At 39.1% G+C, this 26,407-nt stretch overlaps 1 protein-coding gene across 3 annotated transcripts in view; it reads right to left on the reverse strand.

The window, feature by feature from the left end:
* NAA25 (N-alpha-acetyltransferase 25, NatB auxiliary subunit) overlaps positions 1-26,407 on the reverse strand; it is a 115,025-nt gene that overhangs the window by 69,990 nt on the left and 18,628 nt on the right. For all 3 annotated transcript variants that reach the window (XM_036354353.1, XM_036354354.1, XM_036354356.1), the window contains exons 5-18: positions 25,970-26,044; positions 24,736-24,843; positions 24,098-24,176; positions 21,554-21,665; positions 20,942-21,031; positions 19,757-19,926; positions 18,407-18,519; positions 14,900-15,107; positions 13,980-14,069; positions 9,606-9,786; positions 8,818-8,917; positions 4,265-4,416; positions 2,952-3,077; positions 411-654 (exon numbers count right to left, since the gene is read on the reverse strand). In XM_036354353.1, coding sequence (XP_036210246.1) covers positions 411-654; positions 2,952-3,077; positions 4,265-4,416; positions 8,818-8,917; positions 9,606-9,786; positions 13,980-14,069; positions 14,900-15,107; positions 18,407-18,519; positions 19,757-19,926; positions 20,942-21,031; positions 21,554-21,665; positions 24,098-24,176; positions 24,736-24,843; positions 25,970-26,044 — 1,848 coding nt within the window. The remainder of the gene's footprint in view (positions 1-410; positions 655-2,951; positions 3,078-4,264; positions 4,417-8,817; positions 8,918-9,605; positions 9,787-13,979; positions 14,070-14,899; positions 15,108-18,406; positions 18,520-19,756; positions 19,927-20,941; positions 21,032-21,553; positions 21,666-24,097; positions 24,177-24,735; positions 24,844-25,969; positions 26,045-26,407) is intronic.

The raw sequence follows: 26,407 nt of genomic DNA on the forward strand, positions 1-26,407 counted from the left end.
ACTGAAAGGGTTCAATTCCTGATCAGGGCACATATCTACTAGATGGCAGGGTCTATCCTTGGTCAGGGCCCATAGGGGAGGCAACCCATAGATATTTCTCTCTCACATTGATGTCTGTCTGTCTCTGTCTCTCTTGCCCTCCTTCTCCCTTCTCTCTAAATATAAATGAATGTGTCCTCGGGTGAGAATTAGAAAATAATTTACTATCACCAAAAAAAGCTATTTTGCTTTTTCTCACTTTCCAGTTTGGATATTGAGACAGCCTCTACAATCCCCCAAGTTTGTAATATTTGCCTTTTTCCTACAAATGTCATAAACTGGGACAAAATTCTGTTTCTTACAATTCACCCACCCAAATTCATATTATTAAAAAGATAGTCATAAATTACTGAAGCTTCGATAGTATATACCTGAATTTCCTTCTCAATAAATCGCTTTCCTGTCTCCAGGGCCAACTCCAGCTGTTGAAGGAGCAAACGAAGAATATCAACCCGGGAGGCTACACCGTTCTCAGTGGTCTTCTCCGAGTTCTTTGGTTCCACAGGGTGGTTAAGACTTGGGAGTCCACTGATCAGCCTCAATGTTAAGGAACGGATTCTTAACCACATGGTCTCCTCCTCCAAGGAAAGTTTCTTATGCTCTTCAGAAACATCCCTTTAAAAAAATCCCCAAACCATCCCTTTTACTAAATGTGTTCGTTGCCTTTAAATCTTTCAAAGTTAACTTTCATCAGACAAGATGCTTTTGAGTGGTCCCAGCTTTCATTTACTAGCTGAATGATCTTAGACAAACCAAAATCATCCAAGTCCCCATTTAGGTATCCATAAATGGGAATGACAACCTACCTAACAGGTTATTTTCCCCTTAACTGAGACTTTTCTGATAATACAATTCAAATGACAGAAAAGTAAAAAGGAGAAGAAAAATGCCCTGATAACCAAGCATCCACCATATTAACAAACTTATAAATTTCAGATTTTTGCAATACAGGGGTACTCAAAGTATGCAACTAAAAGTATTTATACAATTTATTTTAAGCAAATAACACAGGTTCACAGTATTCATACTATTTTCCAAACTGCATCTTTTAATAATAGAATGTGTAGAAAAGATTAACATAGCAAGCCTGAGGCTATTAATTTAGAAGAGCCTGCTTGTAAGGGTAGCTCTAGGCTGATGTCTGGAAACTTGGTACTCCAACCATTCTCTAAATGACAAGAGTGGCTCACTGCGCCTAGACTGTATAAGCCTACTGTTTATGGTGAACACCTGTTTTCCTTCTGGGAGTCTAGAATGTTGGTACATGCTACACAAAGCATGCCTAACCCTTGGGCATCTACTCTCTAATGGGCTTCTCTAAGCAGAAACATTGCACACTCAATACTGTATTTTCCGTGGCTAGAGAAAGGAGCGTGTGTGATAGGGCACCTCCCAGGAAGGAGAGGACATTGGAAGTCTGTTCATGGAATTCTCCAGATTCCACCTGTATGTTTTTCCCTTGCTGATCCTGTGACGTATCCTTTTATTATAATAAACTTTAGCTGTGAGAACAAGGATATGTTGAGTCCCATGAGTCCTTGCAAATCACTAAATGTGTTCTTGGCAATCCCCAAGTCACAGTATATTCAGAACTACCTCATAGACATATCTCTGCACAACCTATTTCCTTAGGTTCCACTTTTCTAGAAGCAGATCTGCTGAACTAAATAGTATATGGATTTTTCAATCTTGATACATATACACATCACTAAAATTTCTGGTTAGGGAAAGTTATATAAAGTTTCACCCCCATGTAAACGTACAAAAACGATTTTCCCCACCACCTTGCTGAGCACAGTATTAATCCTTTTTATCTTTATCCGACAGGTTAAAATATTTTTACTGCTGGCCCTCACCAGTTTGGCTCACTGGATGGAGCGTCAGCCTGGGGACTGAAGAGTCCCAGGTTTGATTCCAGTCAAGGGCATGTACCTTGGTTGCAGGCACACCCCGAGTAGGGGGTGTGCAGGAGGCAGCTGATCAATGCTTCTCTCTCATCGATGTTTCTAACTCTCTATCCCTCTCCCTTCCTCTCTGTAAAAAATCAATAAAATATATTTTAAAAAAATATTTTTACTGCTGTAAGATACATTTCTTTGAATTTCCTGTTAAGCCATTTACCCAATTAATTTTTTAGTTATCTTCTTCTTAATTCTCTCTATATATGAAGGCTATTAATATATATAAAGAGCCCTGATCTTCATGATCTAGTGATTAAAGCATTGGCCAACACACCAGAGGGTCGTGGTTTGCAGGTTCTATCCCAGGCCTCAGTCAGGGTGCATGCAGGAAGCAGCCAATCGATGTGTATGTCTCACATAGGTGTTTCATACTCTCTCCCTCCTCTCTCTCTCTCTGCCCTTCCCCCATCCCTTCCACTCTCTCTAAAAAAACTCAATGGAAAAAATATCCTCAGGTGAGGATTAACAAATATATATATATGTGTGTATACACACACACACACACACACATATATATTTTATACTTTCTGATAAACTGATATATATATATATGAAGAAACTTACCAACTTACCACATATACTTCTATATAGAGGGCTAATATTTACGAAGGTTAAATCTTTTGTTTCCAGATTTGATGTAATGCTAAGAAAGGCTTTCCCTAACCATTTTCATTTTATTTTATATTTTCTTCTAGAATTTCTAAGAAAATATAAATTAACATAATCTTTAATCTATCTGGAGTCTGTTTGCATAGATGCTGTGAAGGACCTAACTTTTAATCCCAATATAGGGGTGAGATTTATTTTCTTTCTTTGGTTTACCTATATTTTCTGATCCCTACAATAAACATATTACTATATTTGTGTAAAAAGGTTTAAAAAAAAAACCCAATTCTTAGATTCATTCTAATTCTTTAAAAATAAATTGCTTGGGGGGGTACTTCCAGTTACCTATCTTTTGGATCCCAGCTGAAGAAAACATTTAAGTCTCTGTTGTCTCGCAAGGCTTCCCATGGAATGTCGTCTTCTTCTGGCCGAAGATTCATCGACTTTATACTTTCTGCTAAGCTGATTGTTCTGTGGTATATAAAATATATTTATGTATTATTGAAGTTATAAACCAGCCATAAAAACATTAGCTAGGACTTTGTTTTATTAGAAAGGAATGGGGGAAGGATTTCTACTAAGAAGTAAAGGCTCGCCCTAACTCGTTTGGCTCAGTGGATATAGCATCAGCCTGCGAACTGAAAGGTCCTGGGTTTGACTCCGATCAAGGGCACGTGCCAGGATTTCGGGCTCAATCCCGTGTAAGGGGCGTGCAGGAGGCAGTCGATCAATGATTCTCATTGATTTTTCTATCTCTCACTCTCCTTCCCTCTCTGAAGTAGATAAAAATATATTAAAAAAAATAGTAGTAGAAAAGGCTCATAGAAGGTGAAAGAGAACCAAGCACAGATCATGCCAGCCTGAGTCTGGAATCCACAAAGTGGATCCCTGAAATCCCATGTGTGCAGGGATCCTTATAAACACAATATCGCCCAGAGCCTAGCTGGCTTCTGTATGGAAGCTGGCAGTACTCTCATTCTCATGACATATATCAAGTTCTCTTCCCCTTTCTTCCCTGCATCCCCTTCTATTTTCTCCTTTCCTCCCATTTTTCTGTAGCTTAAACCTGTTAATGTCACCCATGAGCCCATTAAAGGCTCTCAGCATTTGATCTTATCCCTTAGTTCCTTTGTAGTTCTTATGGAATTCTATATAATAAAAGCCTAATATGCAAACTGTTCGATTGGGAGTTTGATCACTCGCTATGACGTGCTCTGACCACCAGGGGCGGTGTGGAACATGGCAGGCATCAGTGATGCAGAGCTGGCAGCAGTAGAGGTGCTGCCAGCCCCAATGGGCCCCAATGAGAGCAGGACTGCAGCAGGATGGTAGAGCAGGTGAGCAGGCGGCGCCAGGCCAATTGGGTGCAAGCAGTGGCCCAACTGCCCCGCCGATCGCCCCACAGACTGCAGGGGGGGGGGGGGGGGGGGCTCCGCACAGTTCCCAGGCCCTGAAGGAGCCAGGCAGGGGACCTGGTCCCAATCAATCACCCCTCACCCCGCAGGCAGGATGGTGGAGCAGCACCAGACCACGGCGGGGTGCCAGGTGGGGCTGCAGGGCTGCGAGGCTGGGGGCACAAGCAGGGGCCCAATCCCCACAGGCCACCCCGAGGGACCCCACTCATATATGAGTTCAGGCACTGGGCCTCTAGTACTTACATATTTGCTTCAAGTAGAAGGTCTAACAACATCCGTTCAGTACGGACTTGTGCAAAATGAAGAGAATTATTCAGCCTGTTCCTAAAAGCGATAAACTCTGGGATCTTCTCAAATGCACCATATTTGTAAGCTTGAATAATATATTCTGAGGTCTGGGAAGGAAAGACATTACCTTGGTATAAATATTTCACAGGTCAGACAATGAAGGCAAACATTGCCAGCCAAAATTTTAAAAAAAAAACAACAAACCCTCAAACTAAAATTAAGATGTTGAATCTACTCTTTAAAGGCCTTGGTCACCAAGGAGACTATTGACTTTTTAAAACATTATTTTCCTTCTTTCCTATACCAGAGTCAAATGTCTTCTTTACTAATATTACCACTGGTAATACCCAGCTGCTGCTGCCACCATACAAACTTTTTCTTAGCAATTTTGTCTTTCAATTCAACAGGACTGGAGGTTTGTTACACCAAATCAGTCAAAAAGTTGGTCTGTGCCATTGTGGAAGGGATATTACTCCATGTTTTTCTGCATCTAAGATAAACTGTTTTATACAAAGGTTCCAAAACACTAGAATAATATAACCACCCTACCAACACCACCCCCCAAAAAATCACTCTCCTTCAGAAAAAAAAAAGGCTGCTCCTTGGTTTTATTTATTTCTAAATACAATATCACAAACATAGGACATGTATTATATCAGGATAGAAATAAGGCGCCAAACAAAAGACCTAAAAAACTCATGTCATAATCTGTTCTGAGAACAGAAAGACTTCAAGAACCAGACTACTTGTCCATCCAAACTACCTAAGACCTTTGCTGGAAAATTCCATAAACAAGTAAGTGAAGGCAACACTCACCACATCTGATTTAATTTAGATTAATACATTTACAGATGAAACATTGTAAACAGAGGCAAGATAAAGAATTCTCAACAGAAATTCTGGCACAACAGAACAAAATCTCAAGGAAGAACATTTCATAGGTGGACCTATGCCATCAGGATTAGAAGTCAGGAGGGCACCCCTTTGGACCAAGGAAAGTGTGAAGTTCAAAGCTGATGTCTACCCTAAAAAATCCTTTCTAGATCCTTTCCAGTCTGTTTGGCATAACCTCAATCAGCTTTACCCCCATCTCCATAATGTTCCAATTATCTGCCCAATAGGAAAATAGGCCAATAGTTCACAACATACCCTCTGATACACAGCCTCGCAGGGTTCATTTCAGGCCGCGGGATTGCGCCACGGGCGCTAATTCAACTGCATTCGATGCGGCTTTTAAACCCCCATGGGACACCTCGGCGAGCTGTTTGCCTGCAGTATCTGGAGAAATTAAAGACGGACGGACACAAGAAAATTAAAAAGATTACTTGTGATCCTGCAGGTTTAAAGAAGGACTATCTGAAAAAGCTCAAGTGTACCTTCTAATCGAGCCTGATTAAAGGACAGTGATAGGCCCTATAAGAAGAGGCCAGGACACTCTAAACACATGCCTATCCGATGGCCACTTGGCTTGGAAAACAGCAAGGTTTACCAGCAGCCCTTGCAATAGGAACTTAGAAGTTGAAGGAAAAAAAAATAGCTGGTTAGGAACATATGATCCAGAAATTAATCAGGATAAAATATGACTTTGGTGATTCCAATCAAATTTATCAATTACAGATCCAAAATATGATATGTTTAAAAGAAAGAACCCAGCCTTACTGAGTGTAGAAGCAGTTTTAATTTGAAGTGGTCCATGGACTACCACTTTAGAAAATGGCAACAGCTTTAAAAAGAGAAAATAGGGGGCAACAAAGAGGGTGTAGTCCTTTAACTCTAGTTCTCTAGTTGCTCTTTTGACAATAGTCCTCCTTTAATGCTGCGGTAAACTGTCACTGCAGAACTAGAAAAGGGCTCGAGCAGCTACCAATAGGACAAAAGCCGGGAAAGGACTACAATTTGAAGACACCCCCCGCCATTAGAACTGCAGGCAAAACTGGAAGCCACCGGCACTTTAAAGACTTCTGAATATCAGAGAATGTTGTCCGTACCTATTTCTATTCATGTATGAACCACTGAAGCTATTTAGATCCCATTCGGATTCCTGAAATGAACCCTGGTCACTAAAAATTTGCATAATACATGGACATCAAACCCCTGAATAATAACTTCTATGGATACCTAAAATAAAGACTTTTAAAGGGAAATTTTTAAAGTATAAATATATAAGTAACTTACGAAGATATGAAAATCTAGCACTAATTCTCACATTGTAAAAATCTATTCACAAGCAATAATGACGGCAGACAATCACCTTCTCAGAGAGAAAATTCCTGTGCAGACCTTCCAAATATAACTTTTGATTCCACAGCACAAAGCCTTAAAAAGCAGAAAACCAGATTTTCCATTTAGGAGTAAAAGTGTTCTTTCAAAGAGCTAGTTGGGAATTGAAATACATCAGACACTCAAGGAAACACCAAATGGGAACACTAAAAACTACCAAGAATAAAAGATATAGAGCGTAGAGTTTTTGTTTCCAGAGAGATATTTCTAATACTACCCCAGAAGATTTAACACATATAGTACCAACACTACAACCGTGATCTTTCTCAGCCTCAAATTCCTACAAGAAACAGTCCACACCAGTCTCCATTTTCATATTTGGGGACTGGGGTTAGGCACTAAGGTTTAAGGTGTGTTTTCCTTGCTATACTGTGTTTGCTTTTGCCTCCAGAATCCCCAAAGATTATCTACCTAATATAATTAAGTAAGCTCTGTCTTCCCAGTTAGTAGTAATAAAAACAAATGTGTCAAGTAGAACATCCTAGTTCCAGATCAATAAAACACTATAATTTTATCAGGTTCAGCATTACAAGCATTGAGATGAATTGTCACTCCTGCCACATACAGCAAAACACCAAAGATACAAAAAGCCACGTTAGAGACAACATGTCCTCTCTAATCACTCCTGGGGATCTCCTTTCCCTACTACAATACTTTTATTTGGTGTGTGTGTTCAAAACAACTGTTCAGACACAATTTTTGTGGGGGAATAATTAAAGCTTAACTATAGGGTAAATAATGTATCTCTGTTGGCCAAGTCATGAACAACATGGCTCTTTAAGAATGTTAAATGACTGGAAACAAGTAAAACCAGCCACCAGACTTGAACTAACCCCTTATTTACCCCAACTCCCACTTCAAAACTATCTGAGAAACAAAACTTTGAAAAGAATTCTTCAGTAAATCAAATGTTTAATTAGCCTCTTCCTTAAAATATAGAAATGAAAGCTAGAATGAGATTTAAGGAACAGTTTTTTCTTTTGTGTTAGTAAAACTACTTGAAAACAGAAGGCAAAGCACAGATAATTGAATGCACAGTGAAAACTCAAGAGATTTATAACTGCCCACTCATGCTAAGAAATTTTAGAAATCCAAGGTCCAAAAGATACTCCCTGACCTCTAAGCCAGGCCAGCACCTTCTGAGCAATATGTTCAAATGCTGATGCCTACTTCACTCTCTCCCTGGTCAGGAGCTATGGCACAAAATGAGGTCTGGACAGAGATACCAACAACTGTGGGGGAAAGAGGTCAAAGGGGAGGAAAATAGGGCTTAAAAGCCAGTAAATGAAGCATACCAGTCCTTCAGGCCATGCCCTGAAACTTGTCAGGACATAATTATTACAAGCTGAGAACAACAAACCTATTGACTACAACCTTAAAGAATTAGATAGCAGATAGATTAGCCAAAGCTGTTATAGTTACAAAACATTTTTTAAAAATCCTCATGAGTGTTTGCCATGAAGAAACCCAGAAACCAGCTTGCTGACCCAGTTTCTTGGTTGCTACTAGACCAGAAAATGGAGAGCTACGGGCAGATATCTGGAATGGCCCAATTCCAGGTGATGAGTCTTGGAAGCACATGAGAACCAGTCGGCAGTGACCTAGAAGACATGCCTTAGCTTCACACATCTTCCTGGGTAGTTTTGCATAGTTGGTCAACTGAGTAGAAACCATATATATGGCTCTTCCACAAAAACGACTGCTTAACTGACAAGTGGAGACCAAGTTTGCTTGCAATGAAAAATATGGTGCAAATCCCATCCTTTCATTATGGCACATAAAAGCTCTATCTTATTCATTGCTGAAATGACCTTCAATTGGTCAATTTTATAATTCTAAGAAAACGTAAGTGCGTTTGCTGTTGACAAAGAGCACAGTGGTTATAGACTTCAGAAATAAATCAAGGTAACAGAGAACAGCTGCTATCGCAGAATCTTACACAGCTTCTCATGTCCTTGGAAAAAGTCTCTTAAAGATTAAAAGACCGACCTAAGTGGCATAAAACTTCCTATTCTGTTAATACCCAGTTTTAACACCTTTGTATGGATTCTATCAACCACAAATAACTTCAACTATACCTATCAGCCTTGGCCAGTAAGCTATGGCATACAGGCACTTGCAAGTACAGCAAGATACACCTAAAGTGTACCTGTGACACGGGAAGATGCTCTCTGAATCATGTGCATTCCACAGGCAAGACCATAAAAAAAAATTTTTTTTTCACTTACATCTTTCTGGTTGGAGTGGAAAAACCTGAGTGCGAAGTTACAGGATTGGGATGCAGCAGCATACTGACCTAGGGATTCAGCGTATCGGGTCAAAAGGTAACTAGGTCGGAAGGAAAGAGAAAAAAACATGTTATACTTACCCACCTATAATATCATATACTATACTTCAAATTATTTTGGCAGAGAAATAGTTAAGCATATGGAAAATTTAAAACATCTTGCAACAGAAATCTAATTTACAGAATCAAATTTTTAAAAAGAACAAAGTTAATTCAGTTTTGGGGAAGCTCTAAAGTTCAATGCCATGCTTTCTTATACTCAGATAATTAATGGAGCACAGATTATGAAAGAAGAGAATACTATCTTCCTGAAACAGCTCTACAGGGAATAGAGAAAATACTCCAATTCATCGCAAAGAATAATTCCAACGCAAATTCAAAGAATCTCTGAGGAAAACAAATGAAGTACAGGTGTCAACCTGAAGTCCAAGCCAAAAGTAAAGATTTCAAAACCATGTTTGCTAAGAAAAAGGGTTCAAAGTATATAGCCATTTGCTGTCTCTAAGAAAAACTTTCTTACCATTTCTAAACTATGCAATTTTTAACATTACTACATAATGCTGGCAAATATAAATCTTACTGTTTTTCAATGAGTCATGATATGTGATTATTTCATCTAAAAAGCTTAATACCAGGAACAACTTTGCTGCTAAAATCAAAATGTTTCATATATCAGAGCCCCACACTGGTGTAGCTGACTGCTCATTATTCAGAGTATATACTACCAACCCAATGGTATCATGCTGGATATGCTTAGCATCAAGGCTGGAGTACAGATCCAACACAGGTTCAAATGCTCCCAGCATACAGTAGATTCGAACAAGCAGCAATTTGAATTGAGCATTGGAAGGGCTATGGATTAATCCCTCTTCCAGCAAAGTCAAGGCCTGCCACACAGCAGTCTCGTCACCTAGAACCAAAATATAATAGCGTTACCCACAGATCTTGACAGCAAATATAGGGTTCTCAAAAACAAAAAATTGCTGACATCACCACCTCCCCTAATTATTCTAAGAATGAGTTTAGATGGCAGAGAAGAAATTTTAGATACACACCTATAAGCAAAACAGGGGGTTTCCCTGAATAGGTACCTCAATTCTTAAATATGCATCTATAAAACTGACACAAACTTTTAAGCTGCCAGGACTTGTAGAGGGAAGTTATGGAATCTCAGGGAATCCTAGATTCCAAGAAGAGACGAACTTTGCAGGAGAACTGGTGTCACCAACCTTCCCAGTTCAGGATTTTCTCTACAAGACCCAGATGCTTTCTCTAAACGTCATTTTTTCTTCTATTGTAACTCTACCAATAGGATATCAAATAAGATTTGAAAAAAATTGCTCATTCATAATCAAAATAAAGTGATACACATTTTGAGCCACCAAAACTCAGAAGTTCACATGTAACTATGGTATTAAAGATTAAGTTAATTCTCTTTTAAGAATCTACCTGGCCCTAGCCAGTTTGGCTTCGTGGATAGAGCGTCAGCCTCAGGCTGAAGGGTCCCAGGTTTGGTTCTGGTCAAGGTCACATGTCCAGGTTGAGGGCTCAGTCCCCAGTAGGGGCCGTGCAGGAGGCAGCCGATCAATGATTCTCATCATTGATGTTTCTATCTATCTCTCCCTCTGCCTTCCTCTCTGAAATCAATATCCTATATAATAAAAGGCTAATATGCAAATTGACTGAACCGCAGAACGACCAGTCGCTATGACACAGACTGACCACCAGGGGGCAGACGCTCAACAAAGAAGCCCTGAGCCGGTCTCAGGGTTGGCAAGCACAGCGGCGATGGCAGGAGCCTCTCCTACCTCCATGGCAGTGCTAAAGATGTCCAACTGCTGGCTTAGGACCGCTCCCCTAAGCCATCAGTCAGACATCCCCCAAGGGCTCCCGGACTGTGAGAGAGAGGGCGTAGGCCAGGCTGAGGGACCCCTACCCCCCCAAGTGCATGAATTTCATGCACCAGGCCTCTAGTATATATATATATATATATATTTAAAAACAAATTACTCCAATAAAAAAAAAAAAGAGTTGAACAATTATAGAGAACAGAAAATTTTAAGAAATTCTAGCTGTTCAAGGATAACCAGTATCAGGGGGGAAAAAATCTTCTTAAAGATCTCTTTAAAATAGAAACAAAATCTCAAAGTAAATAGCAAAAAAAAAAAAAAAAAAAAAAAAAGATTTCATTTCATACTTCTTTCTGAACTATTGAACCAAATATTATAAAAACATGTATCATTTTATTTTGCAAATTTTAGGATATAACTACAACTGTACACAAATTCTTACCAAATCAAAAAAAGCATCAAAGACTGATGAGGTTTTTTTGAGGTACAAAATTTTTCTAACAAAATTTTATAATATAACAAAATGACATAATATCTGGGGACATAATGTACAGCATGGTAATTATAGTTAATACTGTATCGTACATTTGAAAGTCACTAAGAGAGTAGACTTAGTAAGAAAAATGTTATAGCTGTGTGGGATAGATGTTAACTAAACTTATTGTGGCAATCATTTCACAATCTATACATATGTCAAATCATCATACTGTATACCTTAAAGTAATACAATGTATCAATTATATATCAATAAAACGGAGGGGGAAATGGCATTCTTCACTGCCCTTTTTATTTTTGCAGCATAACTATAAAGAAATGCCATTTTGCAAAAACATTTGAGAGCATCACCCATTTCCTAAAATAATCTTCTTAAATCCTTTCATATTCAAATCATTCTTTTTCAACAGCCTTACCAATTTTCTATAAATTTCAATTTTCTGCCAGATCCTCCATGAATAATGACTATGCCTATGATTGGTGCACTTCAACATCACTTTCACTGACTTTAAAAAAAAAAAACTTGGCCCTAGCTGGTTTTGCTCAGTGGTTAGAGCATCGGCCTGCGGACTGAAGGGTCCTGGGTTCGATTCCAGTCAGGGGCACATGCCCAGGTTGCAGGCCCAATCCCCAGTAGGGGGCATGCAGGACGCAGCCAATCAATGACTCTCTTTCATCATTGATGTTTCTATCTCTCATCTATTTCTCTCTCTCTCTTCCTCTATGAAATTAATAAAAATATATTTTTAAAAAACTTGTACCTTTATAATATCTGCAATTTCCCATGCACTTGCACTGTATGGCTTTGGACAACTTACCTAACTTATTTCTCTCTGCCATTTATTTCCCGCATCTGTAAAACTGTAACAACCTTAACTGCATTATTTTGAGGTTTATATTAGCTAATTCATGTGTAATATTTTAAGTGCCTAATGACCAACAAATGTTAGCTGTTACTATTAGATGGCCAGGTATCTTTGCTTAAAAAAAACAAGAAATTAACAAAGCCATAGTCAGTATGAGCAAGATTGCATGTTAGAGGTAAGTGGGGCAAGGTATTCGAGCAGGGACAAATTTGCTAAGTAAATAGTTCATCAATGATTTTTACATTAGGGTGACTTTTACAGCCCTATGCAACCTCATGAATCTGGGGTTTAGATAACAAATACTCTAATAAAGATGATTTAACCTTCAATCCCAGTATAATACAGTGTAACAAATACTATCATATGGGTACATATAATGTCCTATAAAAAGTTCTGAAGAGGCATGAAATCCACAGTGAGGGAGGGGGTGAAATAAAGACCATCTTGTCAGAAGTATTGTTTGAGTAGAAGTTAGAGGAAGGAGGTAACAAAGTTTTTTCTAAGAGAGGCAATACGATGTTCAAAAAAACCCCCAGTAGATTCAGGACTGTACGTACATAAGAATCTGGAGATGCAGGCAGAAGCTGGATTTTAAAAAGGCATTGTAAATTACCCTGAAAAGGCTGGCCTTTATCCTCAGGAAAATAGGGCATCTCTGGAGAATTTTAAGCATGAGTATAACAGTATCAAAACTGAGTACTTTGTGAAATGACCCATGAGGGCAGGGGTTGTGTCTATCTTGCACACCACTTCCTCCCCGGCCTTTGTTTCTTCTATAGTTTATTCTAGTAAATAATATGCAATAGTATCTGAAGTTATTTTTTCCTAAAGACTGCTAATGAGAGAAAATGTTAGGGGGAGGCACCCTAAAGAAAAGGCAATCTCAGACCAAGCTGGTTTGGCTCAGTGGATAGAGTGTTGGCCTGCGGACTGAAGGGTGCCCGGTTTGATTCGTTAAGGGCACATGCCCGGGTTACAGGCTTGATCGCCAGTAGGGGGCGTGCAGGAGGCAGCTGATCAATGAATCTCTCTCATCATTGATGTTTCTATCTTTCTCTCCCTCTCCCTGCCTCTCTGAAATCAATAAAAAATATATTAAAAAGACAAAAGAAAAGGCAATCTCAATGCCATTCGCTGAATCATCCTTTACCATATATTGTATGTTTGTCTTAAATGGGCTAACCAGAACTGTATTCCAAAAAGACTGCATTTTCCTGTATATAATTTTTTTACAAGAAAAAATCTTAATTTTTTATTAGAATTAGGCAGAATATAAAAGCAAACATGGAAAGGAACTGATCATTTTGCTATATATAATTTTTTTAAATGAGTAAAGGGGCTATTCCATTCCATGGGCCTGTACATCCATCTCTAAATCAGTTTCTCTGTATTTTAATTATTGTAGCTTTGTAATAAGTTCTCTACAGTCATTATTCACTATTCATAAATATTTTAAAAAAGAACAGATATCCACTGATTTAAGATTTTCCTGATTGCAAGGAGGGGGATACGTGGAGACTTAGGTTCTTCTAGAACAGGGGTGGGCAAACTTTTTGACTCGAGGGCCACAATGGGTTCTTAAACTAGACCGGAGGGCCGGAACAAAAGCATGGATGGAGTGTTTGTGTGAACTAATATAAATTCAAAGTAAATATCATTACATAAAAGGGTACGGTCTTTTTTTTTTTTTTTTTTAGTTTTAGTCATTTCAAACGGGCCGGATCCGGCCCGCGGGCCATAGTTTGCCCATGGCTGTTCTAGAAGCACCTTGGAGAAGGGCAAGAAAGAAAAATCTAAGAGCATAAATCAAATTCTTGGGTTATGTAATTAGTCCATGGATTTATAGTCAATTAAAAAAAGAGTAGTATCAAAATGAAATGATTGCTCCTTACCTGTTTCTCTCCATATATCAATAAGCACATGGACAGCAAGGAGACAGTAATAGTCTGAAAACTGCAATTCGGTTTTCAAACAGGATTTCCCTACAGGGGGGGAAAAATCATGTGTATTTAACATTCATTTAACTATTACTGCTCCAAAGAAGTTTTTTAGAGCAGGAACAGTGATAAGAAGGAGAGGAGAGAGGTGGGAAAGGAAATAAGAAGAACAGGTTAAATATCAAAAGAAAATATAAGCCATGAACCAAAGGATTCAAATGATGAGACTAGACTCAGCTGGAACAGAAGGGTTCCAGAACAGAGATGGTATCCAAAATGGTCCAACAGGGAAAGCAGCAAGATTTGAAAGGCTTTAGGTGAAGCACAGAAGCCACGGCCATGTATAACTGAAGCCATGTTATGCTCATTACTTCACCTAAATTTTTAGAATGCTGTTAAAGAAATACTGATATCATCTAATCAGATATTTTATCACATATACCTAGCAATCTGAAGATCTTCTACTTCTAAATACCTCACAATTTACAACATTCCTTTTGTTCACTTATGTAGGCATATAAGCAGAAAACGTGACAATTATCATAAACTATGCAATTCATGAGCCCAATGTGATAGCTCACCAGATCGGGAAGAATATGGACAATATAATTAGTTAAAACTCCAAACTTATTTAATATTATGTGCCAACTACACTTAAAGTTTTAAGAAATGAAATGTGGAAGAAAATAATAATAATAAAACTCCAAGCTTTAGAAAGGCTTTGCACTTTATTATTTGGGTAGTCTTGCCACTTGACAAAATATTCTCCTTGCCAATCTCATTAAAACAGGACGCTGTGATTCAAAACAAAACAAAACTAACTTCTAAGTCTTAGCATATCAGAGAACAACTGCACATTTTGAAAGGTTGCTCACCAAATTCTAGTCCATGCTGGTATCTTAACATCAGTTCTCGGACCACACTCAATTTCTGATTTTTATCCATCGTGTGGTACAAGCCTAGTAACCTCGTCAGCTGCACCACACACAAATGCTGCTGCAGAGCTCTGATGTCAGCAGGCAGTGCCAGCTTATCCTCTGTTGGTGTCGACAAAGGAACAACTCCAAGTAACTGATTAATAAACTGCAGAGTGGGAAAAAAAGGAGGACAGGTCTCAAAACAGATCTAGTTTTCAATAGGCCATAATTAAAAAATACTGAAATGGTCTAGAAAAAGACATCAATCAAGAAAAAATAAAAATTAAAATCCTTTTACAATATCATTTTTTATTCACCAAACCATATTTTATTAAGATAGAGTAATGAAATAAAATATACATTGTTTTATTTGATATATTGATAATGTTAATTATATTTTAAAGTTAAAGTCAATGTTTAATTTTATCAGGTATCTAAATAATTATATATTTAAATATAATGTACATACACCCCACACCTATAAAGTTATATACAGACTAGAGGCCTGGTGCACGAATTCGTGCACAGGTAGGGTCCAGCCAGCCCGCCCTGATGGGGGCCCATCGGGCTGGGCAGCAGGGGAGAGAGGACGTGAGAGATTGGCCGGCCCTGCCCCTGATGGGGGTGTGATCGGGGGCGAGGCCAGCCGGGGAGAGGGGCCACAAAAAGTTGGGGGGGGGCCGATCGGGGCCCCAATCAGGCTGGTTGGCCACTGCAGCACGCATCATAGCAACTGGTCATTCCAGTCATTCCGATCATTCTGGTGTTCCGGTCACTTGGCGTTTATCCTATATAATAAAGGTTAATATGCAAACAGACCGAACAGCGGAATGACCAGTAGCTATGACATGCACTGACCACCAGGGGGGTAGATGCTCAACAAGGAGCTGGCCCTGGTGGTCAGTGTGCTCCCACAGGGGGAGCGCCACTCAGCCAGAAGCCAGAAGCCGGGCTCATGGCTGGCGAGCGCAGCACGCAGTGGTGGGAGCCTCTCCTACCTCTCTGGCAGTGCTAAGGATGTCCGACTGCTGGCTTAGGCCCACTCCCCACCAGCAGTTGGACATCCCCTGAAGGCTCCCGGACTGCGAGAGGGCATAGGCCAGGTTGAGGGGAACAACAACCCCCCCCCCAACACCCCCCACCCCTGTGCAAGAATTTTGTGCACCAGGCCTCTAGTATATATAGATTATGTATGTATGTTAATATAATTATGAGCAATAAAATATATTAGACATTCTAACAACTTTGACTATATGCTATTTTTTTTTCTTCAATTAGAGGTTAGTCCCATTTTAAAAGAATTTGGCTCCTAATTCATTGGGACAACAGTTCTCAGTTTGAACCTTACAGGGCAGTTTGCAATCCTCTTACAAACTGCTGAGCAGCAGAATCCCACATTTAAAAGGTTGTGGCAGCAAAATTACCCCTCTCAATGAAAAATTTACATAGAACTACACAACTCATTGCAGCAGCTTTAAATCCTTTGTATCGCAGAACAATGACTACCTTAGCATTGCTAGTATTCCAGCATTTCTAGAGGGTTCCTCTTACTACATCACTATGATGAGATCCTGTGAGATGACCTAGGGCAGTGGTTGGCAAACTGCAGCTCGCAAGCCACATGCGGCTCTTTGGCCCCTTGAGTGTGGCTCTTTCACAAAATACCGACTTCTGCGCATGGGCCACGAAGTTTCAATCGCACTGTACGTGTGCGCCCACACATGGTATTTTGTGGGAGAGCCACACTCAAGGGGCCAAAGAGCCGCATGTGGCTCACAAGCCGCAGTTTGCCGACCACTGACCTAGGATTTTCAAACATACCAGCAAAGCAGAGGGGCTGGTACCAGATTCATACTGGCAAACCTTTATGAATCTCAGCTGATGACAATATAAGTGTTCCTCTAATGCCTCCCCATCATTTGATGCTTCAACTTACAAGATGGTAAGCACTATAAGACATGATCAGTTGTTCCCTAGCTTAGCCCTTAGCACATTGTAAGTGCTACAAACACTGAATGAATCTCTCCCACATGGTTCCATAGTCTGTTTACTAATAAATCCCTCCAGTAACATGAAATTCAAACACTATTTTTAGAGAATTCTGGCTACTAAAAAGATACTTTTCTCACTAAATTCTGAATTCCCTGTAACAACTTGCTGACTGAGTGGAAGAGAGAGGTTTAGTACTGGTTCTCATCCCTTTCCTACAAGAGAGCTTTCAAATATAAGAAAGTAAGTAATGTGGAATACTATTCTGCAATAAAAAGGAATGAACTATTGATACATGTAACAAATGCATGAATCTCTAGGGTATTATGCTGAGTGAAAAAAGCCAATCTCAAAAGGTTATACATAATATGATTCCATTATATAAAATTCTTAAAATGACAAAATTGTAGAAATAGAAAACATTAGTTGTTGCCAGAGAGTAGGGGTGAGGAAAGGGGAAGGTGCAGGGAGGTGGCTGGGGGTAAAAAAGAGTAGCGCATGGGATCCTGATAGTGAACTGCTCTGTGTCTTGATGGTGGTGGTGGTCACATAATCCACATGTATTACATACTGCCCTAAGAACAGAAAAACACCCCTAGCTGGTTTGGCTCAATGGATAGAGCGTTGGCCTGCGGACTGGTTTGCGGGCTCCATCCTTAGTAGGGGGCATGAAGGAGGCAACCGATCAATGATTCTCTTTCATCACTGATGTTTCTATCTCTCTCTCCCTCTATCCTTCCTCTCTGAAATAAAAATAAACAAAAACAAACAAACAAACAAAAAAACACCACACTCACAAATGAATGCATACAAAACTGGGGAAATTCAAATAAGGTCAGTGGATTGTATCAATATCAATTTCCTAATTATGCTATTATACTATAATTATGCACTGTGTTAGCATTAGAGCAAAATGGGTGATGGGTAGGTATACAGTGTTCTCTGTATTATTTCTCTTATAACTGCATATAAATCTACCATTATCTCAAAAACACACACATATGCCGAAACCGGTTTGGCTCAGTGGATAGAGCGTCGGCCTGTGGACTGGGGGGTCCCAGGTTGGATTCCGGTCAAGGGCATGTACCTGGGTTGCGGGCACATCCCCAGTGGGAGGTGTGCAGGAGGCAGCTAATCGATGTTTCTCTCTCATCGATGTTTCTAACTCTTTATCCCTTTCCCTTCCTCTCTGTAAAAAATCAATAAAATATTTTAAAACACACACACACACACACACACACACACATAAAAACAAAAAAGGAGAATCTAATTATCTACAAAGGGTTATTCTCATTGTGGCTGAACTTAACAAGAAATCATGCCTTTAATCTGATAGCCCCTAGAAGTGCTTGGCTTGATAGAGCAGTTATCTTGATATCTCGTGTTCACCACTCTCACATTTTAGAAAGGAAACCCAAACACTTAACCTAGTTACAACAAATACAGGCACCCAAAAGAATTCCGAATAGTACTTACTTTTGTACACTGTGCAGCAGGCAAGAGATCAACAAACACCTTGAGGTCTGTAAAACAGCAAGGTTTATCCCCAAACTTTTTAAAATACTGAAACATTAATTCTTCTGGGTCACCTAAGAGAGAAAAATAAAAACCACTAAGTTATTCATGGACTGAAGCAATTTCTAATTTAAGTACAGGTCTGATTTGAAAAATCTTTAAATTAACATTTTGTTTGAATGCTTGAGTGAGAGTGAATGAGAATAACAATGAGGGCTGGAAGGCGGCTTGTGTAGTTAAAAATAAAAAAATACTTTTAAAAGGAGTAGAATCTTACATTCAGTTTACCTATTAATACACTTAGGAAATGTGAAGCTCTTCATTCAATTAAAATTTAAACAGTTAAAAAGTTTTCATCAAAGTTTAAAGAGTTAAGTTTACATGCAAACATTAAACAAACATGCTTCTCTACAACAGTTCCTGAACTACTGCAGTATCAAATAAATGTTAATTAAATGAAAGGTAATGTTGGTTAATAGCCACACCAACAGAAGAGAAAATAAATGGGAAGAACCTCAGGCCAATAACTCCAGCAAGATCACCCACTATTAAAAATTTAAACCTGGAAATGCAGAAAGCTACCAGGTTCACTTTATTTTTTCCTCAAATTAAAAACAAAAAATAAAAATAAAATGTTCTCAAATTGAACTAGGTTTAAGAAGCAGAGATTCTAACCAAGGAGTTGTGTAAGATTTTAGGTCCCAGTTCCTATTCACATATGTTTGGGAACAGAGGTCCCTCTAACCAATTTTCACAGGACTCTGTGATCCAAAAGAGACTGAAAATCACTCACTGGTCTGGTTAAAAAAAAAAAAAAAAAAAAAGTTTTTTTAATTGCGGAGACTAGACAAATTCACTAATCTGTAAGATGCTTCACTATCCAAATACTTATTTTCTCCCACGTCATTATCCTTATAAACTTTATCTTCGTTAATTGCCCTAACTCTGCTAACTCAGTCTTTCATCAACGTAAGAGCTGGGAGCAGATTGTCAATAAAACTTTCATCCACTTCAAGAAATTCTGAAACTTTTATGAAACTGGCTATTTTACTTTGAAATTTGATTATTATTGTTGGATCAGCAAAAAGAAAAAGAAAATGTCTGACAAAGACTCTGATGGATAAGAGAGAGATTGAGGGCTAATTTTATAAGTGATCCATTAATTAGTAAATATTTTCAGGTTATGGAGACATTTGCTTCCTACACAGGATTCTGTTATTGTAGGCTTCAGATAAATGAATATAGCACTTGGGTATTAAGGGATTCCCTGTACTGTCTCCAGAATTCCCAAGTATCACTACAGTTTCTTACCCAGTTTGTACTCATCATTAAAACCTTGACGTCGTAAACGTCTAATCAGCTCCAGTTTAGCTAGATGTGGTCCTCGAAGATGACGAGAACTTTTAGATTCTTCTGTTATCCGATCTTCTATAAACTTCACAGCTTCTTCTGCAGAATAATGTACTTCTCCTTCTAAAGAGCTGGGTATAAACACATGAAAAAGGTATTTTGTGCCTCTACTGTCTATTCCAAAAGTTAAAGCTAAACTGATTTGAAGAAACAAATAAAAAATTAAGATAAAGCATTTTGATAATTATAAAACAACTAGAGGCCTGGTGCACGAATTTGTGCATGGGTGGGGTCTGGCCAGCCCGCCTCGATAGGGGCCAATGGGATGGGCTGGTTGGGGGGAGGGGACGTGGGAGGTTGGCTGGCCGGCCCCACCCCTGATGGGGGAGTGGGGGGGCTGATCAGAGGGCCGATCAGGAGAGGGCCGGCCGGGGGGAGGGGTTCTGGGCAGTTGGCAGGGCAACCCCCATCCCCTGGTTGTACTTTGGGTCAAACTCAGGGTCGAGGGGACAATTTGCATTATTATCCTTTTATTATATAGGATACAAATGGAATAAAAGAGCTGTAAGCATATTCTGGCAGATAACATGGCATATGATTACTCCCAATTGTGGCATTTGATTACTGCTGAATGATTAACCAACTCTACCTCTTTTTAAAAAAAAAAAAAAAAGAATGGATCATTTTTGCAATAAGTTTTACTTTAGCCCTAGCTGGTTTGGCTCAGTGGATAGAGCTGAGGCCTGTGGGCTGAAGGGTCCTGGGTTCGATTCCAATAAAGAGCATATGCCCAGGTTGTGAGCTCAATCCCCAATAGGGAATGTGCAGGAGGCAGCTGATCAATGATTCTCTCTCATCATTGATGTTTCTATCTCTCCCTCTCCTTCCCTCACTGAAATCAATTAAAAAATTTAAAAAAAATTTTTTTTTTACTTTATAATTTTACAAAATGGAAAAAAAAAATCCTACTTTTGCAAGTGATAAAATTATTAAGACAGGAAAAGAGAATTCAATTAGGCTTACAATGAAATTTTTTTGCTACAATATATTTAAAAATGCCATTGTAAAATAAAAGAAAAACATAGCAAAACAAAGCAACAACAACAAAAACAGTGCCACTGTAATTCAGGAAAGAAGACAACTTACTGTTCACCTTCAGCAGGAGGAGTCCAGGCTTCTTCAATCAGTCGAAAGACAGAATCGAAATAAGTCAGATAGAATTGCCAGTCATCTGAGCTAAAAATCAGATTGAATGGTACACACAGGATTAAACACAAGTTGTGACAAATCTGCGTTAGGAACCATGATATTCAACCTATTTCTAAGTTATACTTTAGTTCTTACTAGAAGCCCATCCTTCCCTCTGGGTTTCCCATACAGCCCCAAAATCACAGCACTCTAGAGGCGTTTTAAAAGTAAAAAACTTTTAAGATACTACTTTTTCCTTCAATAAAATCATCAGATCTAGAAAATTAATATTAACAGAAAACTCCCCACATTAGCACTTCCTAAATGGGGGAGAGGGAAAGGTTAGGCTAATATTGAATATTAAATTTGACAAATGATTTTCAGTGTTCATTTTAAAGACCTAATAACTCTTTACTGAAAGATGGTTCATCAAAAACCTTTTTTTTAAATTTTAAATTTTTCAGGACACACTTTATGCCCCAAAATCTCAAAAGACATAGACAAAACATCAATAATGACACCTGAAAACCCCATTCTAGTCATATAGTCCAAAAAGAAGCATCTACTCACTTTTTCAATAAGAGGCGCCGGGAAAGGGCATTGCACTCTGGCCACCTGCTCAGCTTCTTGTACATAGCCATGCATTTATTTTCCCGGCTCTGAATCTCACTAGTCAACTTCTCTACAATTAAAAGTTATAATAGTTGATAAGCTGGTTTCATTTTTGCTCAGAAACCAAAATAAAGTCCAAACACAAAAAGGAAAATAGCACATTTTCCCTCTCTCGGAAAACGGAGCCACCATTAGATACAAACTACTATCTTATTAAAAAACTAGAGGCCCAGTGCACAAAAATTTGTGCATTCGAGGAGTCCCTCAACCCGGCCTGTGTCCTCTCGCAGTCTGGGAACCCTCAGGGAAGGTCCAACTGATGGCTTAGGCCTGCACCATGCGGAGAGCAGGCCTAAGCCCACAGGTGGACATCCTTAGCGCTGCCGTGGAGGCAGGAGAGGCTCACACCAACACCGCTGTGCTCGCCAGCTGTGAGCCTGGCTTCTGGATGAGCGGAGCTTCCCCTGTGGGAGCACACTGACCAACAGGGGGCAGCTCCTGCATTGAGCATCTGCCCACCCTGGTGGTCAGTGCACATCATAGAGACCGGTCATTCTGCCATTCAGTCAATTTGCATATTAGCTTTTTATTATATAGGCTATTTTACTGAAGAGAAAAAAAGTACATTTCTGATAGTAAACTTTTACAATATTTTTTTTCTGTAAAAGACAAGGATCCAAAAAGATAGATAGATAGATATAAAAGACAGGATCCAGAATGTATTGAGTTGAGGCTCTAGTACGTGGGATACACATATAAAGTCCCAATAGAGCCAAAGCCGGTTTGGCTCAATGGATAGAGCGTCAGCCTGCGGACTGAAGGCTCCCAGGTTCGATTCCGGTCAAGGGCATGTACCTGGGTTGCGGGCACATCTCCCGGGGGAGATGTGCAGGAGGCAGCTGATCGATGTTTCTCTCTCATCGATGTTTCTAACTCTCTATCTCTTTCCCTTTCTCTCTGTAAAAAATCAATAAAATATATATTTAAAAAAAAAAAAAAAAAAAGTCCCAATAGAATCTCAGGACTGGTATATTTAGTCCACACACAGATTTCCCACCCATACAGTTCCAAAACATTGAATAAGCTTAGACTGGAATGGGATGAGCAAGGTGACAGAGATGTTAGGAGAAAGATAAAAAATGAACAGAGATGAATCAAACTCTTCTCCAACAGCTGAAAGGAGGAAAACTACGACTATATTTCTGACCAAATTAAATTTGCCCTATCCTTTTCTAACAGATTAGCAGATTAAGGATACTGACAATTACATTATGAATTTCCTATAGTCTAAATTTAAACTACAGGCAGAAATACAATCTAGATGAGTAGAAACAGAAAGGCTGACTTGTACCCATCTGCAAGGAGGCTGAAGGTAAGAGAGTAAGTAATGTTAAACACACACACACAACTCCTGCTACATCTATATATATAAAAGCCCAGTGACCTGAACAGCGGAACGACCAGAATGACTGGTGGCTATGATGCACACTGTGGTAGCCAACCAGCCTGATCTGGGCCCCAATCAGCCCCCCAGCAACCGCCCACAGCCCCTCACCCCCACTGGCCCAGTCCGATGGGCCCCCATCGGGGCAGGATGGCCAGACCCCACCCATGCACAAATTCGTGCACCAGGACTCTAGTTTTTACCCCAAAGACTGTAAAAGCACAATTTAAAAATCAGGTTTAGCCCTGCCAGTGTGGCTCAGTGGTCGTGCGTCGACCTATGAACCTGGCCAGGGTTCGATTCCCAGTCAGGGCGCGTGCCCAGATTATAGGCTCGATCCCCAGTAGTGGGTATCTCCCTCCCTCTCTGAAATCAATAAAAATATTTTTTAAAACAAACAAACAAAAAAACCAACCAGGTTTACTCAGGCAATAACTGCATTTCCAAGAATTTTTCCTAAGGAAATCATCACACATGTTTAAATAGTTAGGAAGCAAAAATCTTTGTCACTCCCTTGCCAGGTGGCTCAGTAGGTTGGAGCATTGTCCTGTAAATGAAAAGATTCAATTCCTGGCCAGGGCACATACCTGGGTTGCCGATTCATTCCCCAGTCAAAGTGTTTCTCTCTCACATCATTTTTTTAAAACAAATAAACAAAAACACTCACAGACGCAGACAACAATATGGTGATTACCAGAGAGAAAGGGCGGTGGGGGAAGGTAGAAAAGGATAAAAGGGGGATAAATGGAGATGGAAGGAGACTTGACTTGGGTGGGGTGGTGAACACACAATACAAAATAGAGATGATGTATTATAGAACTGTACACCTGAAATCTAAATATTTCATTAACCAATGTCACCCTAATAAATTCAATTAAAAATATACTTTAAAAATAAATAAATGTACGACACAGAAAAGTCTGGAAGAACATAAAATGATCATAAGTGACTTTTTTATGCCTTTATATCTTTCTGTTTCTCTATGAAAAAGAAATTTTCCACAATAAACATTTTTCATGTTTAAGCAGGAAAAAATACTTTAAAACTTTCAAAATTACCTCCTAATTTTCCTCTGATGACATCTAAGGCTTCCTGGTACTTTCCCAAACGCTCCAGGATCATATAATAAAGTTCAACCTTACAGAAAAACAAACAAGTGCAACCACTGAAACTTTTCAATAATAAAAAGACAGTCATGGAGATGTAAAGTACAGCACAGGGAATACAGTCAATAATACTGTAATAACTATGTATTGTGCCAGATGGTTATTAGACTTATCGGGGGGAGGGGGAATAACGTCATAAATTACATAAACATCTAACCACTATGCTGTACACCTGCAACGAATATAAGATACTGAATCTCAACTGTAATTAAAAAAGAAAAGTTATTTGTATGTTTTTAAAAAGTTATCTAATAGAAAAGAACACTATTCTCAAATGAGATGAAATTAACAGTAAGAATCAGACAACAGAGTCTTCCCTATCTATATACATCTCTGACTAGAGTACTTGCTGAAACAGCTCCATGTTCATTGTCTAAGCTTGGGTTTCCAAAGCTTCACATTTACACAAAGGGCAAGAGTGAAGACCCAGCTCTCTTAACTAGAATAAAACAACAGTTCTTAATATTATAATATTTATTGTAGCAATATCAAAATCATACAAATACAAAAGTAGGGCTTAAATTACTCACTTCAGCCTCTGCTTCTATCTTGTCCTCTTTCACCATTTTTTCTACCATTCTCTCAGCAAGGGGCAGAAACATTGTTTTTGAGAGGTTTTCATCCTGTGCTGATATAGACTAGAAGAGAAAATAATAAATGTTTCATGCTAATTTCTCCCTGCCTGCACTATTTATATTACCATGCAGACCATTACTATGACTCCAGCACATAATTATCATTATACTATGTCAAATATCAGGCCTAATTTGAACCTGCCAAAAAGATACACTAGAGTGGTTTGCTTTACAAGAGATTTCTTTATTAGAAATTCATTATCCTATGCAATCTTGAAATGCTGAGTTTCCACATGACCTAACTTTTAAATAGATTATTCAAACATTTTTCTAGAAATATGTTAAGAGGGAGTATGCCTATACTGTTTATTATATACAAAGAGTATCATCAAGTGTTTGAAAAGCCTTTCAGATGTTTTGAGATGTTCATACTTTGGAAGAGAAATGCCAATTGTTTATACAGCTTACTATTAGCTACAATTACCTGAGATTGGTAACTAAAATCAATGAATGATATTAATAATTTTAACACTGCCAGATTCTGCTCAGAGCTCATTTATCCCCTGTAAACAACCTTTCAGGGTAGCTATTATGCTTATTTTATAGATAAAATGATGAGATTCCCCACTGCACTCCAAGACATGAGGTGAAGCCAGTATTTGAACGCAGACTTGTCTAAACCCAGAGGCTCTCTGTTCTTAACTGCTCCATTTTAACTCCTACCTCCCCATCCTCTCCTACAACCTATCTCATTTCAGTCCTTACAGTAGCTCTGGGAGATAAGCATCTCCATTCTGTAAAAGAGCAAACCAAGGCTCAGAAAGCAAAAGTGATAAAACAAGGTCACCCAGTTCAATAACCTATGCACTAACCAACAGTATTGTCTTAAAGACAAACGTCAGGTCAAAATATCTAACATCTCAGAGTACATACTTGATCAAATAACCCAGTAATGGATCTCAGATTCAGGGGAAATACAGTCTGTGCTACACACAAATAAACCAATATACCAACTCATAAAGAATACCAAAACTCCCCAACTCAAAAAGTCAACTGACAATATGGAAAGTCCCTGTTTGAGACATGCTACAACACATGACTACCCCAGACGTTCACAGGATCCCTTAAGGACAGTAACTATATACAAATATAAAAACAAATCTCAATCCCATTAGAATGCCATACTCACTTGCATAATTAAGCTCATCACAGACCAAAAGTAGTAAGGGTTTTTGGGGACAATCTTATATAGAGTCATGCCAGCCTGAAAGACAGAGAGCCATAAATACTTAATTTAGAAAAGGTCATACAGAGGGCAGTTAATGATCTAGATATATGGCAAGATATCTAGGAGAATAACAACACGTTTACATATCCCAGTTCCTGTAAGTGCCGTGACTTGATGGATAGTATATTTTGGCTAGCAATATAGGTAATCACAAGTGTGAACTTTTACATCAGAATAGTTCACCTTTGAAACATATTTTCTCAAATTAAAACCCAGTATTTCTAGCGCTAGCTGGTTTAGCTCAGTGGATAGAGCGTTGGGACTGTGGGCTGGAAGGTCCCGGGTTTGATTCCAGTCAGGGGCACATGCTCGGGTTGCGGGCTCAATCCCCAGTAGGGG

Source organism: Myotis myotis, unplaced genomic scaffold (assembly GCF_014108235.1).
Source record: "Myotis myotis isolate mMyoMyo1 unplaced genomic scaffold, mMyoMyo1.p scaffold_m19_p_20, whole genome shotgun sequence".
Lineage (NCBI taxonomy): Eukaryota > Metazoa > Chordata > Mammalia > Chiroptera > Vespertilionidae > Myotis > Myotis myotis.